The sequence below is a fragment of the Perissodus microlepis genome, chromosome 16, assembly GCF_051167445.1.
Source record: "Perissodus microlepis isolate ML-2025 ecotype Zambia chromosome 16, ASM5116744v1, whole genome shotgun sequence".
NCBI lineage: Eukaryota > Metazoa > Chordata > Actinopteri > Cichliformes > Cichlidae > Perissodus > Perissodus microlepis.
Genome location: NC_140476.1, coordinates 27,574,473 through 27,587,413, shown reverse-complemented (window position 1 = coordinate 27,587,413; position 12,941 = coordinate 27,574,473). Strand labels below are relative to the sequence as shown.

Sequence of the window (12,941 nt, the reverse complement as noted above, 5' to 3'; positions counted from 1 at the left end):
GAGACACGCTTTTTATGTAGTGATTTCACTGCCAAGTTTTACAGACGCTTCACATAGATGAATCCAGTCTGTAGGCAGAGGTGAACAAGCCCGGTTGGAGGTAACAGCACGTAAATCAGCTGCCAGGCTCATCTGTACTTCAGCTCGCACCTGTATACCACAGGAGCCTTTGTGGGGGAAGTCTTTGAGACAATCCAAATGAAGTAGGTGCTTCAGGTGCTTCATACCTGAGGAACTTGCCTTGCAGTGACAGCCTGGATTGCCCAAACCTCTTTAGAGTTCACACGAGGAGCAGGAAGAGTCTGAAACAGTGGCAGCTGCATGGCTAATGCAGTTTTTGGGAGATACTTTGTTTACACTGCATATCTCTTGCACAGACATTATGCTGGACTCACACAAACCGCAAATTAATCACCTAGCCCACATTATCCTCACATACTTTTCCCATGCACATGAGTTGTGTCCCTTTTAGAGCGTCAAATCTCCAAAACATGACTGACTTTTGCCCAGAAACTTTTGAGTAAAAACAGCTGGCTGAAGGTAAGAGACCTCACGCGGTCATTGTGCGGTTTTGGCTGCAGTAATAAGAAGAAGGTTGCCGGGCTCTGCTGATGAGTGCTCTGTGATGGATAACTGGCAGCGCAGAGTCGAAGCATCTGTAGGTTATGTTGCGTGTTTGAAGGAGGCAGATACGATGGCGTTGTGCCGGGGATGTAGAAGTGTCTTTAGTCATATTTTATACTTAGAAAACAGAAGGTTTCAAATCCAGGACTGTATTAATAACAGATGATTGTGGGTGTAAATCGCTACCTTCAACTTCTTTTACTGGTCTTTGCTGGAAACTGGGGACCACCGTCTGCTCCATATCGCTGTTTTTCATCTGTCGCTACTTATTACGGTCAATTTAAATGCCCCCTTTTAAAATTTTTACTTATTTTCTCTGAGGTTTTTTTTAGCTTTTGTACTTATCTAGCCCATTTAACAGTCCACTGCTGAGTGAGTTACTTTCTGGATGATAAAGTTAGAAGAACGTGGGAAGAGGAGGGAGTTAGATGAGAGGAAACATCGGCCAAGTCTCTGTGGCAGCTCTCTGTAAAGCCTTCCATAATGCCTAATGACCAGTTTGCCATGTCTCTGTTTGTGCACGATAAATACATTTATAATTCTCAAACAGCTATCAGCACAGTGTTTCTTCAGAGTATCCATATAATGGTCTCACAGTCTGCACATTTTCAGCCTGTCCTTCTAACAGACCCATCTATAAAAGAGCAGAAAAAACAGACTCTTTGTTACAAATGTTTTTTCTTCAAACTCTGAGTTTCACTGCGACTCATCAAACACTTTCTGTTTTCTCTCTGTGTGTCTCTGCAGCTGCTGAGCAGTAATGGGGAGACTGTGGAAGGGACCAACGGCGAGCTCCATGAAAAGGTAAAAATTGAAGCCTGAGCTGAAGTCGACTGGCAGAAAAATAACTGACAGTTTTTGTTTTTTTGTTTTTTAAAAACAACATTTTTGTCAGGTTTTCAAGCCAAACATGGCCCCGTTCAAGAGTTTGAAAAGTAGAGATTTGATGCTTGTGTTTGTGATTCACACAATATCAGCACACTTTTTTAAAAAAAAAAATTAAAGACCCAAACAAAGGAAACAGTTGATGAGAGTGAAACATGAGGAGAGGTTACAGGAAGAGCATGTCTGTTATTTTGGTCCTCAGCTGTCTCTCACAGCACTTTGTTGCTTCTCAGTGACCCAGTATGTACACATTTACACACAGTGTCTGTATACTGCACATGTCATGGGAGATGGACTATTAGCCTCAAAGCTGCTGAAGTGCACACTGATTGAAGTCAGGAGGACACGGACATTTGTATCATGCTACTCTGAGTCGATCTGCATTCACTGTACTGTTATCTGAAAATCTGGACCTCCTGAGTGCAACACTGTGATGCCTTTTATTAAATGATGAGGTTTTGCTTGGGTTTTGTGTGCTCTTTTTGTGTTGCAAATATATAGTGGTGATTTCAATGAGATCCAACAAATGTTTCAACAGAAAGCCAGTGGCATTGGCCTTGTGCTTTTTGGATTAATGTAGAATATATGAACTGATTTAGGATAAATGATTTAGATATTTTTTGAAAGCATAAAGGGAGATGGGAAAACATTGGGCCACCCAGCAGCTTCTGTTCTCTCAGTTTGCCCTTTGCAAATACGTAATTGTTAATACTGCGCCAAAAACTATTCAACAAAACACATTCAGTTCTGGACACAACACAAATGCAAAATGCTAACTCATTTCCGTGTGTTTCCCAGCCCTCTGTTATCAGCTTCATGTAGTAATTGGTAGTTAAAGTGTATTTGTACCCTTATATTTTGGCTCTTTTGTCATACACATGTGTTTTCACAGGGGATCAACGGGTGTGTTCCTTCTCTGTACCACAGCAGAGACCGGAGGACCGAGCTTATCACAAGAGGAGTCATCACTTCAGAAAAAGAGGCTCTGCTTCTTGGTAAATGCTTCTTACTATTACTGGCTGTCAGTTTAGCTATATAACACATGGCTGAAACGCACTGGTCTGAGTTTGAAGAAATCTCTCAAGTATAGTTATACCACCAAACGAAAATGGCACAAAAAGCATGTTGATCATTTTTCCTCACGCACCAAGCATAGGTTTGGTTCAGTTTGTCCCGAGTGTACCTTTTTTGCTTTCTTCTGACCACCGCTCATGCTATTGCTAGTACACTCTGCATTGTCTCACAGCATGACTATTATGCAATTTCTTCTTCGTCTTCTTCTGTTTTACTGGCAGTTGGCAACCCATTTAATTAGATCAGGTAGTTGTACTGGCCTCTAGTGGAAGAGAATGTAATTGTTCTTCCAGTTACTCAAGCTGATCGCTTAGAGCAGCGGTCCCCAACCCCCGGGCCTCGGACCGGCACCGGTCCGTGAGTCGTTTGGTACCGGGCCGCGAGAGTTGAGGCTCAGGTGTGAAATGTATAGTTTTCAGGGTTTTTATCGGTTTTCAGCGTTATTTTGTTATCGTTTTTATTGTTAACTCGGTTTTCCTTGGTCTTTTCACGTGTGTTATGAATAAATCTTCTTTTTTTCGATACTGGTACTAGTTTTATTTTGTTGTATTTATCCGAGACACCTTAAAGGCCGGTCCGTGAAAATATTGTCGGGCATAAACCGGTCCGTGGCGCAAAAAAGGTTGGGGACCACTGGCTTAGAGTACTAATCAGGTGGAGCCAGATAATCTTCCACAGCACACCTGATCATTTCTCACGGCACAGTGGTTGGGAAAAGCTAATCTAGTGTAGTCTCCCTATATGTAGCATAGTATAATATAGTATACTCTAGTATTGTATTATTGTATGTGTATTATTGTGTATATATAGATCCCTAAATATGTGAATGCAATCATAGAAACTTCAAATTGATACCATGGGTGTATCTAATACTATCTAATATCTCTTGTAGCTCCCAGTATTTTATTAAATATACTATAAACTAGTTGGTGTCTCGGCTGACACTTCTGAGGTTACAATATGAGTCTGTCTCAGTTCTCCACAGGTAGTATTTTGGCCATTTTGTGGGATTTTATACTTCTGTTGTGCTTTTTAAAGGATCTGAGTCACGCACAAAAACGAATTCAGGTACATATTTATGTGCAGAGCTTTTTCATCAAGGAAAATGTTCTGTTCTATCTGATGCAGCTCCTTCACATTACGTTTTTGTATTGGAATCAGAGAAACTTTGTTAATCCCAGAAATTGACTTGTGATAACAGCAGACAATAGATACAACAGACAATAAAGCTATCTATAAAATAAAGTATAGAAAAAGAGATATAAATATAAACATAAATATAAAAGGACACAAGTGTTACCACTAATGTTTCTGGGATGTTACCGATATTATAAGTGTACAGATGTGCACACGTGGTGGCGTACAAACAGTAAACAGTGTCAGGAATAACGCAGACGTTCACTGACAGTATGGTCCTGTTGTACCCAACAGGCAAAACCTCAGATCGTGAGGCTTCTGCTCTGCAGAGGCTGGACAGCGGAAAGAAAAGAGAGATTTCAGTCAGAAAATTAATCTCCAGTGTATATTATAACCTGAAGTTTTCCATATCCTTCTTCTTGTTATGTATTTCAGCTGGCATACGAAAGGAACAAAATGAAAGCTTGCTTACCTCTCCATTACGTTATTAGTGGAAATCACCGGTATAAAAAACCTTTTTACCCACAGAGCAGTTAGGTCTTGGTCTTCTCCTCGGGTCTGTTTTCTTCCAGCCCAGGAAAGATGTAAATCTAATTTGGCTGCTGTGTGAGCAGAGGTGAACGTGTGAGAGCGCTGATTCTTGCTCGGAGTGATTTGTTTCCAGCCTCTGCTCATTCCAAGAAACTCTCCCAGTACACAGCTCAAGGTGGATTATGCACATAGTTGGATTATGAAAGTCTTTGACTGGAACTTACTGACAGCTTTCATGGCTAATTTAATTTCCAGAGAGACTGTGCAGTCTGTGACGCTCGTTCAAGCTACACGTGTGGACAGCAGCACCCTGATTACTTTGTAAGTTCAGCGCACAGCACGGTTCTGAGAGTATTCGGTAGCAGAGCATTAAAGATAACTGAACGTAAGTGCGCAAGAGTGCTTGACACTTAACTCGTCTCAGCTCATACCACCGCTGCCGTGTTAGGCGTGAAAATACCGTCTGCTGTCTGAGAGTTTGGAGAGCTCTCAAACCTTCTTCTGCAGGAGAGACAGAAAAACAAGGTGCCTAAAGCCTGCTGTGGCTCCTTTCTGTTTCTATCTTCTTCTAAAATCAGAGACGTGGATTTCACTCTGTGTTGGGCCCCCATACAGCAGCTGGACACAATTCATTTCTGCTGCCTTTGTTTCCCTCTGTAAAGCCTCGCGTTACCACAGACCATGCAGCAGTGTGGAGAAAAGCACAGGACGATCTGTATTTGTCCACAGCAGAGCAGAGCGGGAGGAACAGCAGCACATTTATCTCTCTTAGTGGCGCCAAGAAAATCCAAATATGAAGGAGCGAGGAGGCACGGCTCTCTGTCTTCCTCCCCTGCTGCTGCTGCTACTGGGAGATTTTCATCAAACAAACACATTTTTAAAGGCATGTGGCCCATTTTCGCACACAGTAAAATCAAATAAGACAATAGAATTTACATTTAGCATTTTAATTTGCATATCAAAACACTGAGTGGAAGTATTTTGAAATGTTATGCTACCTATTCTCCCTGTTTTATGGTTCTTGGGCATATTTGCCTTTACCGGATAGGGTAGACAGTAAAGTCGGGAGAGTCACACACAGTAAATGGTCCCGGGCAGAATCAAGCACAGGTCCGTGCAGCCTTTCAGCATAGGAGGTCACCAGGTGAGCCTTGCAGGGAGAATGCTTCCACATTGACTGGCTTTCTGACTAACTTGAGTTAAGTGGGAGTGGGTTATAGCAGAGGCATTGCAGGAGAGACACAAAGAATCCACAATTCAAATCTACGGGAGAATTGCAAAGTCAGATTCTATACATGCAATCTTTTTGAATGAGTGACCAATGGAACTGAAGTTCATTTATATAACGTTCAAAGTAGCTGACCCAGTAGAGCTCAAGATGGCTGCTCAGTTGCAAGGCTTCTATGTAGAAGGACTTTAGATTATGAAGTCCCCTGACTCTGACAAAACTCTTTTTAATTAATGAATTAATTTAGCCTTGAGTTCAGCATTGTTGCTACCGCCATCTTGGTTTTTTAGAACCAGAAGTGACTTGTGTCTAGTTTAGCTAGCTAAGGTGAACCCGAAGACCTTACGTGTGTCCCCATAAAGGTGCTGCATAGGCTGTCCTTCGAAGGCTGGAAGTGTTGGACGGTCTAGTTTACCAAATGCTGCTCCCTGCACCTAGCAGCCGTGACAGTAGCAGCTACGGACATTGGGCACAGTGTTGTTTTACAGAATAGAAATAGAAATCTTTATTTAATACTTTTTGTTTTACTTTTACTGGAGAAAACTGAGACCTTTTTTTGGCATGTGATGTATCAGAGACTGAGAGACTGAGAGACACCACAGCCATGGGCTCCTTTTAGCAAACGGTTGCCAGTAAACTAGTTTTGCTAATGTAGCTCATGAGACTAATGTCATTTCATTTTGACAGTACAAATATAATAGATTCAATATTATATTAATTATTTTATTATCATATATTTTATATAATTTTTTAAATGATCTGTGGGTCAGGGTATGAAAGTGTGTGTGTGTGTGTAACCGGTGTGATTCTGCGTTGTGTCTGATAAAAAAGGTAAAAGAAAGAAAGACCTCCAAGTAAATAATTTGCCCACTCCAGCTCCTCTCCCACAGGGGAATTGTAGAAAAGGGGAGAGGCAAAAGGGGTACACTGTATTTATAGGATTGCACCAAAGAAGAAGAAGAAAAGAATGAGGAGGGGCTCTAACTGATAATGAACATAACTACAGGCTTGGAGGTCCTAAAAGTCAGGTATAAAAGGAGCAGTTTGGGGGTTTAGAACAAATTTTGTGTAATTATAACAATGTGATTTATGACCCTGTTACATGTGCAAGGTGTCTTATTTGTACAAGGTAGGCTGCACAATTACTGCTAAGTAACATGCAACTCTTAATACTATGATAAGCAAGGTAGGCAAGTCATCCATGTATGTTGAACCTTTTGATATCAGTGTGTGAATGAAGGTGGAGAAAAAAACGGGTTTTCAAGTGACATTAAATTGTCAGTTTAGATGGTATGTTTGTTGCATTTGCACGTCTGCAAACGGTCCTCGAGAGTCTGAGTGCACACGTAAAAGAATAAATTGGATGCTCATTTCATACAGACTGTATGCGCTGTGTCGTGATTTTACTGTGTTCCACATCTATGGCTCAGTTATTGCTGTGTGGCTGCACAGATTGTTTTCTGCTATTGACTTGTTCAAATAGTCCAACCAAACACAATAAACAAAGGAGCTTTTTTAGCCATCAGGAGGTTTGCCAGCATGCTTTCTTTTGCACATTTGTGGAACATTTCGATACACACACACTCAGTTGTAGCATGTGTTCAAGTTTGTGTCCACTGTTTGAATCACTGTCTGCAGACACAGATGCCGAAGCCACAAATTGCCATGATTCATAAATTAGTCCTGGAGTATTTAAAATGCCAAGCCTCACACTTTAAACATTAAAACCATTTTAAGACTCCCTTTCTTTTGAATAAGAGGTCATACACAGAAAAATAGTTTTTTCTTACCTTTTGTGTTGTCTGTAGAAGCTATACGATGGTCAAAAGTTTTCAAGCACTCATCATGAATGTCAGTAATTTTGAGCTTTTAATGATTTCTTGAACAGTGTTTAAAGTGTGTTTAAATTAGCTGCTTTCCTGCCATGAATCCAGCTTTTAAGCGTTGTCCACAAATTTTTCAATAGAGTTGAATGTGGGGCTTTGTGAAGGCTTTTCAGCTGCATCCTACACACAACAACAACCACCTCAGGTCCCGGCACTTTCAATACAGGGGAGGCATGATGAGCCGATGGAGCTCTGGTGTGTCAGCCTCCTCTGCAGCTGCACCACGAACCACGCATGTTGTAGTTTCATCAATTTCTCCAACCGCTCCTAAACTTTTCTTTGTATGCTTGTCTCCTGTTACGGGCAGTAAACCCTATCTTATACATGTAGAAAATATTTCAGTTGTAGTTTGGATTTGTTCATTTTAACTCATTTAGCTCATCTAAAGGAGAAGTAACAGGTTTTTTATTTTTTTGTGCGCTACTTTTAAAACAAGAAGACAAAGATTTGTACCACTTGTATATCGTGACAGTAAATGTACTGTTAGCAGGTGTCTTCCTGAAAAATAACTTGGATCCAGAGTAAATACTATGAAACTTATCTGAACCTGCAATTGAAATAGCCTAGACCCAAATTTCATACTGCATTCGTCGATTATGGAGGTTTTTTCTCCTCCCTTTTTCTAAGTTAGAGTTCCTTCGTGCAAGCTTGAAATTTAACTTCCTTTTTTAGTGCACCCACACCCACATCCCTGCCCCTCCTTCAGCCTACAGTTCTCTGTGGCACTGTTCCATGTGAGCAGGCCTGGTGGAAGAAATTGAATTAGGCCCGTCTGTAATTGCAAGCGTTTCGCCACATAAATCAAGGAAATAAATATTGGCTGTGCTGGAACCTCCAGGGGACGCCACTCTATTTCTTTACCCTTACCCAACCCCCACCATCATCCACTCCCTCCCCCCCTCCGCATGACTGCCTACCTTTGCAGGACCTCTCAGAAGTAATCAAGTTGAGAGCAGTTTCTGCTCTGGCCAGCATTTTTATGGGGCTGCTCTGCCATTTGTTTATTGTGCAGCATTTCATGAGGATGCAGATTGGCTGCTCTGCTGGAGCCTGAACCTTTATATCTAATAGTCACTCTAGTGGATCTTACTTCTTTGTCAGCTCAGTGTGTGTGTGTGTGTGTGTGTGTGTGTGTGTGTGTGTGTGTGTGTGTGTGTGTGTGTGTGTGTGTTGCCTGTTCTTGAAGCACTCATGAATACTGATGGTAAATACTAAATATACACACTTGCAGTTTTCAAAGACCACATTTGCCTCACAAATACTGCATTCAGAAATCCAATGACAAATGTTTCTGTCCAAATGTTGAGCAAATTTAAAGTAAAATCTGCAAATGAAAATGAGAATGAATGCTCATTGAAATATTTGTATGCATTGTGTGTAATATAAATATGCTGGGTTTTTTTTACTGTTCCATCCTTAATTGAGGTTTAGATGTTTCTCTATAGTTTTGTTAACCTTTGATTTACTTACTCATCATCTCTGCCAGTGAGATGTTAGATCGCTCCCATGCTCATATTTTCATTGCACTGAACTGCGGGTTTATCTAATGGCCCTTCTTCTCCGCAGGCATTATATCGACCTTCCTCCATGTCCATCCATTTGGGGCCAACCTCGAGTATCTGTGGTCGTACATACACAGACTAGACTCCAAGGTAAATGTCATTAAAAAACAACATGAAACATTCAGCTACATTTCTCACTAAACCCTATTAAAGAACACATGACATAGAAAATGTATGTAATACACAAAATACTCATGAGCAACAAACAAGGGATTGCAAAGGCATAATCTATGTAACCTTTCTTAGAATTGGACTGGCCATTTCTAAGAAGTTCTCTGGGTTTTGCTTGAGAGTAAGCCTATGGGTGCGTCAGTGCTTTTAGATATTTTTATCAAGCAAAAGCACAAAGCAGCATGCTGATACTAAGGCACAAAAGAACACACACATAGCAGTTTTACTTTCATTTCATTCATCTTCGGCAACAGTCTCACATACAATGATTAACAAATTTAGTATAACACCTATAATAATTTATATAAAAAGTAATTTTTCAGAAATTGTATATAAATAACTGTAACTTGCCAACTTAACAAATAATAATAATGTGCTTTACAACTGCTTTTTCCTTGTTTATATGTAAAACATTTCAATTATGTTAGTGATAATTATATTTTTGCATTATAAATATCACGTAGACTAAAGAGCTTGCACATATTAGTGAATTAACCATTACAGAAACATAAAAAATGATTTTGATAATTATCCAACAGGTTACTTTAGGGTAGCTAAGCTGTATTTGTCACAATGCCACAAATTTCAGTTCATTTCTTTTCTCAATTAATTTCAGTCGTATTTATATAGCATCAAATTACGATAACAGTCACCTCAAGGTGCTTTATATTGTAAGGTAAAGACATCCTGAGTTTAGATAGCGGCTCTGTGTTGGAATACGACACTGAAGAAGATAACAGTGGAGGAAGCAGATCCTTAAATTTAGTTACAGCCCTTTCAAAAAAATATCTACTGTAATCAGATGTATTTCCCACTGCTATGTAAACCATTATTGTAAATATAAATGTTATTAGGGAATGATCACTCAAAGGCACTACATCAGGTAAAAAGCATGAGAAATCAGATAGAAACAGATACGGGTGAGGCTATAAAGTTCGAGTTTTTTGGAGCCTCAAGTGGTCAATAGAGGAACTACAGTTTTTGGCACTTAAGTGTTAGCTTTATAATACAGCCCTAGATGTTGCCAGATGATAAAGATTTGCCATATAACAACAAAATGTGTCTAAAAATTATCCGATTTTCTTTGGTTTTTAATTAATCTAGTAAAGGTTGTACCTGCAAATCCAAGGTAGGTCTAATGTGTTTTCATAAGACCCAAAGTACCAAAGTGATATCCAATATGATATGAAAATCAAGAATAAAAGCCCCTGTAGTTTGTTCTATGTCAGTCTGATTTCTCTTCCTCTCTGCTGTCGTCGTTCAGGTATCTGCAGGGGAACTGGAGCGGCTCATGGTCCGTCTGCCCAGTATGTTCAGGCAGGAGCTGAGTGGCGTCGGTGCAACTCTGGAAAAAAGATGGAAATTCTGCGGTTTTGACACACTGAGTTCAGCGTGACACAGGAGTGGCGCACACACACACTGCGAAGACACACCAACGTGAACAGACGTGCACAATGCCTCGGACCTTTAATTCACATGTGTGTGTGCGCATGTTCTTCAGACACACGGCAGTGCAGTAGACAACAGATGACGTTCACTCAAGCAGACACTGGAAACTGTGAAAGCGACGGATTTTTTTCTTAGAATCCCAAAAGACATTTCACCTCTGGATGCTGGGTTCAGGTGAAATAACATTTCTTTTCCTCAATGCAGATTGTCACCACGGTGAACTGCAACAGGGCGTTATAGACTATCGTCGGTCAGCGCTGAAGACACACCCTCTGTCTGTCCTCTGAAGTGAATCATGGTCCTTGGTGTCTTGCTGTCGGTGCAGCTTGGAGTCTGAAAGATCCAGCAACAACCGAAACATCACAGACAGAGAGTTTAAAAAAAATTTATACCAAAGTTGAACGTTAAAAGATTTGATGCCAAACCTCATTTCCCTGGCAGATAAATCATCTCCTACTTGGTCCAAGAATTGGCTGTGCAAGGGAGTTTTTGCTGGGCTTCCTGTGGCATGATGGGACCACAGATAGATCACTTCCTCTTAATGGTTTGGAAAGGACTTTGTACACCAACTCTAAATCTGTCATTCAATAAAAACACATACGGAGCCCTTTAATTTAATCTTTACTGCCAGCTGATTGTAATCTTGTGTTACTTTCTGAATGTGGTGGTGAAACAATATCTAACATTATTTGTGTTGCATTTTCTCTATATTCATATTTGGGGTTTTCAAGCTTTCAGGCAATTCCCTGACTTTGTCCATAAGGAAGCGATTTTCCCCAGAATTTTTACTCGGGTGCAAATTATGTGTTGCCTCAGAGAAGATTTGCTGCTTTTAAGGCTAAAGTAAGGGAATAAAAGTCTGTGTGCACAGTGACCACCACAGATTACATGATTGCACATTGCACAACTAACTTCAGCCTTACTCTGCTAGACTATCAGAATACAGTAAATCCCCCATTCTGTAAAAAGAGTATATCTGCAGAAAGGAGTATCTGAAATATTTTTTAAGTAAAAGCAATTTAAAAGGTCAGCATACAAGAGATCTATAGGGTGTTAGAAATATCATATGTGAGAACAAATAATGGTGAGAACATGTTTGACACTGTGAATTCTTTAGGTATGCTCATTGCATTAGTTTCAATTAAGCTTTATTTATACAGTGCCAAATCACAGCATCAATGCTTTTTATATTGTAAGGTAAAGACCCAACAATAATACATTCTTGGTGAGGGGAAAGAGCAGAGAGAGATGGGACAAGAGACAAACTATAGTGATAATGTAAATAGAACTAATCCCAGCACAGAACCCTGTGGAACTCCAACCACTGCAGCCCGGTACCTTTAATACCTGTGGCCTGTTCTAATTGTGATTAGAACAGATCATGTGTCTGTGTCACATGATCTGGAATTGACCATTTGTACCTATTAGTGATAAAGTACCTTATATAGTGCTAGAAGTTTACAGTTTTAAGGCCAGACTACCCTGTGGGATTATATCCGTGAAGACTACGTGCAGTATAAGGACCTAGATTTTGCTACTCCTGATCAGAGAATAATAAGCAAGCCAAAAATCTTCAAACAGACATGTGCTACTTCACACCTGGGTACCATCGCAAAACATCTTGGATACATTTACCGTAAATAATGTGAGCCTCCATTGTTACTGGATGCTAGTGTTTACTGAGTGACAGTTTGGGGTTGGTGTGTGAACATGAGTTCGTATTTATTTCTTACTGCCAGATATTTTTTAATTGAAAAAATAATAATATACAGGCAAACTGATGTGGAGTTTGAAATAATCTGAGTGACTAAGTGTAAAAACACTCCAGGCCTGTTAGGTGCTCCCTGACGAGGACACGGACACTGGAAACAGGAGGGTTAGAGGAAGGAAAGGACAATATTTGGGAAAAAACGCATGAAGATGATGGAAGTAAAGAAAGAAAAATTTGCTGATTTGTCAAAGACCGATGTGAGGGATCGAAATTCAATCATTCTGCTTAATTTATTTCATTATATTGTGTAAAGAAGCTGTTCACAGAAGGCAGCAGACTGAAATGTTCCACTGCCATATTACATATTGTAATTAAATATGGTAAAATGCAAAAAACATGACCTAAGTGGTGCTACTTTTTTCAAATATAGTATCCAAAGTTAATGACTGTGACAAATATTTATTATCCTTCTGACTAGAGCAAAGGGAAGAGATCATGATGTTCGTCTGGGGACTGAAGATGATTTTTGTCATTTCTGAGTGTTTTTAAAGACCACAAAGCTGGACATGTAGAAAATACAATGCAAATGTTATTTAGCATTGCACTCCCATTAATGTTATGGGTACTCGTTCTCCTTATTTAAATATCTAAATATCTTCTTTTCTAAAAAGAAAAAAGAATGA

At 40.0% G+C, this 12,941-nt stretch overlaps 1 protein-coding gene across 4 annotated transcripts in view; it reads left to right on the top strand.

The window, feature by feature from the left end:
* The window catches only part of enox1 (ecto-NOX disulfide-thiol exchanger 1), a 136,879-nt gene extending 124,221 nt beyond the window's left edge, over positions 1–12,658 (top strand). For all 4 annotated transcript variants that reach the window (XM_084908485.1, XM_084908482.1, XM_084908483.1 and 1 more), the window contains exons 13-16: positions 1,372–1,428; positions 2,402–2,504; positions 8,932–9,017; positions 10,363–12,658. In XM_084908485.1, the coding sequence (XP_084764611.1) occupies positions 1,372–1,428; positions 2,402–2,504; positions 8,932–9,017; positions 10,363–10,494 (378 nt within the window). In that variant the 3' untranslated portion in view covers positions 10,495–12,658. The remainder of the gene's footprint in view (positions 1–1,371; positions 1,429–2,401; positions 2,505–8,931; positions 9,018–10,362) is intronic.
* The last annotated feature ends 283 nt before the right edge of the window (positions 12,659–12,941 follow it).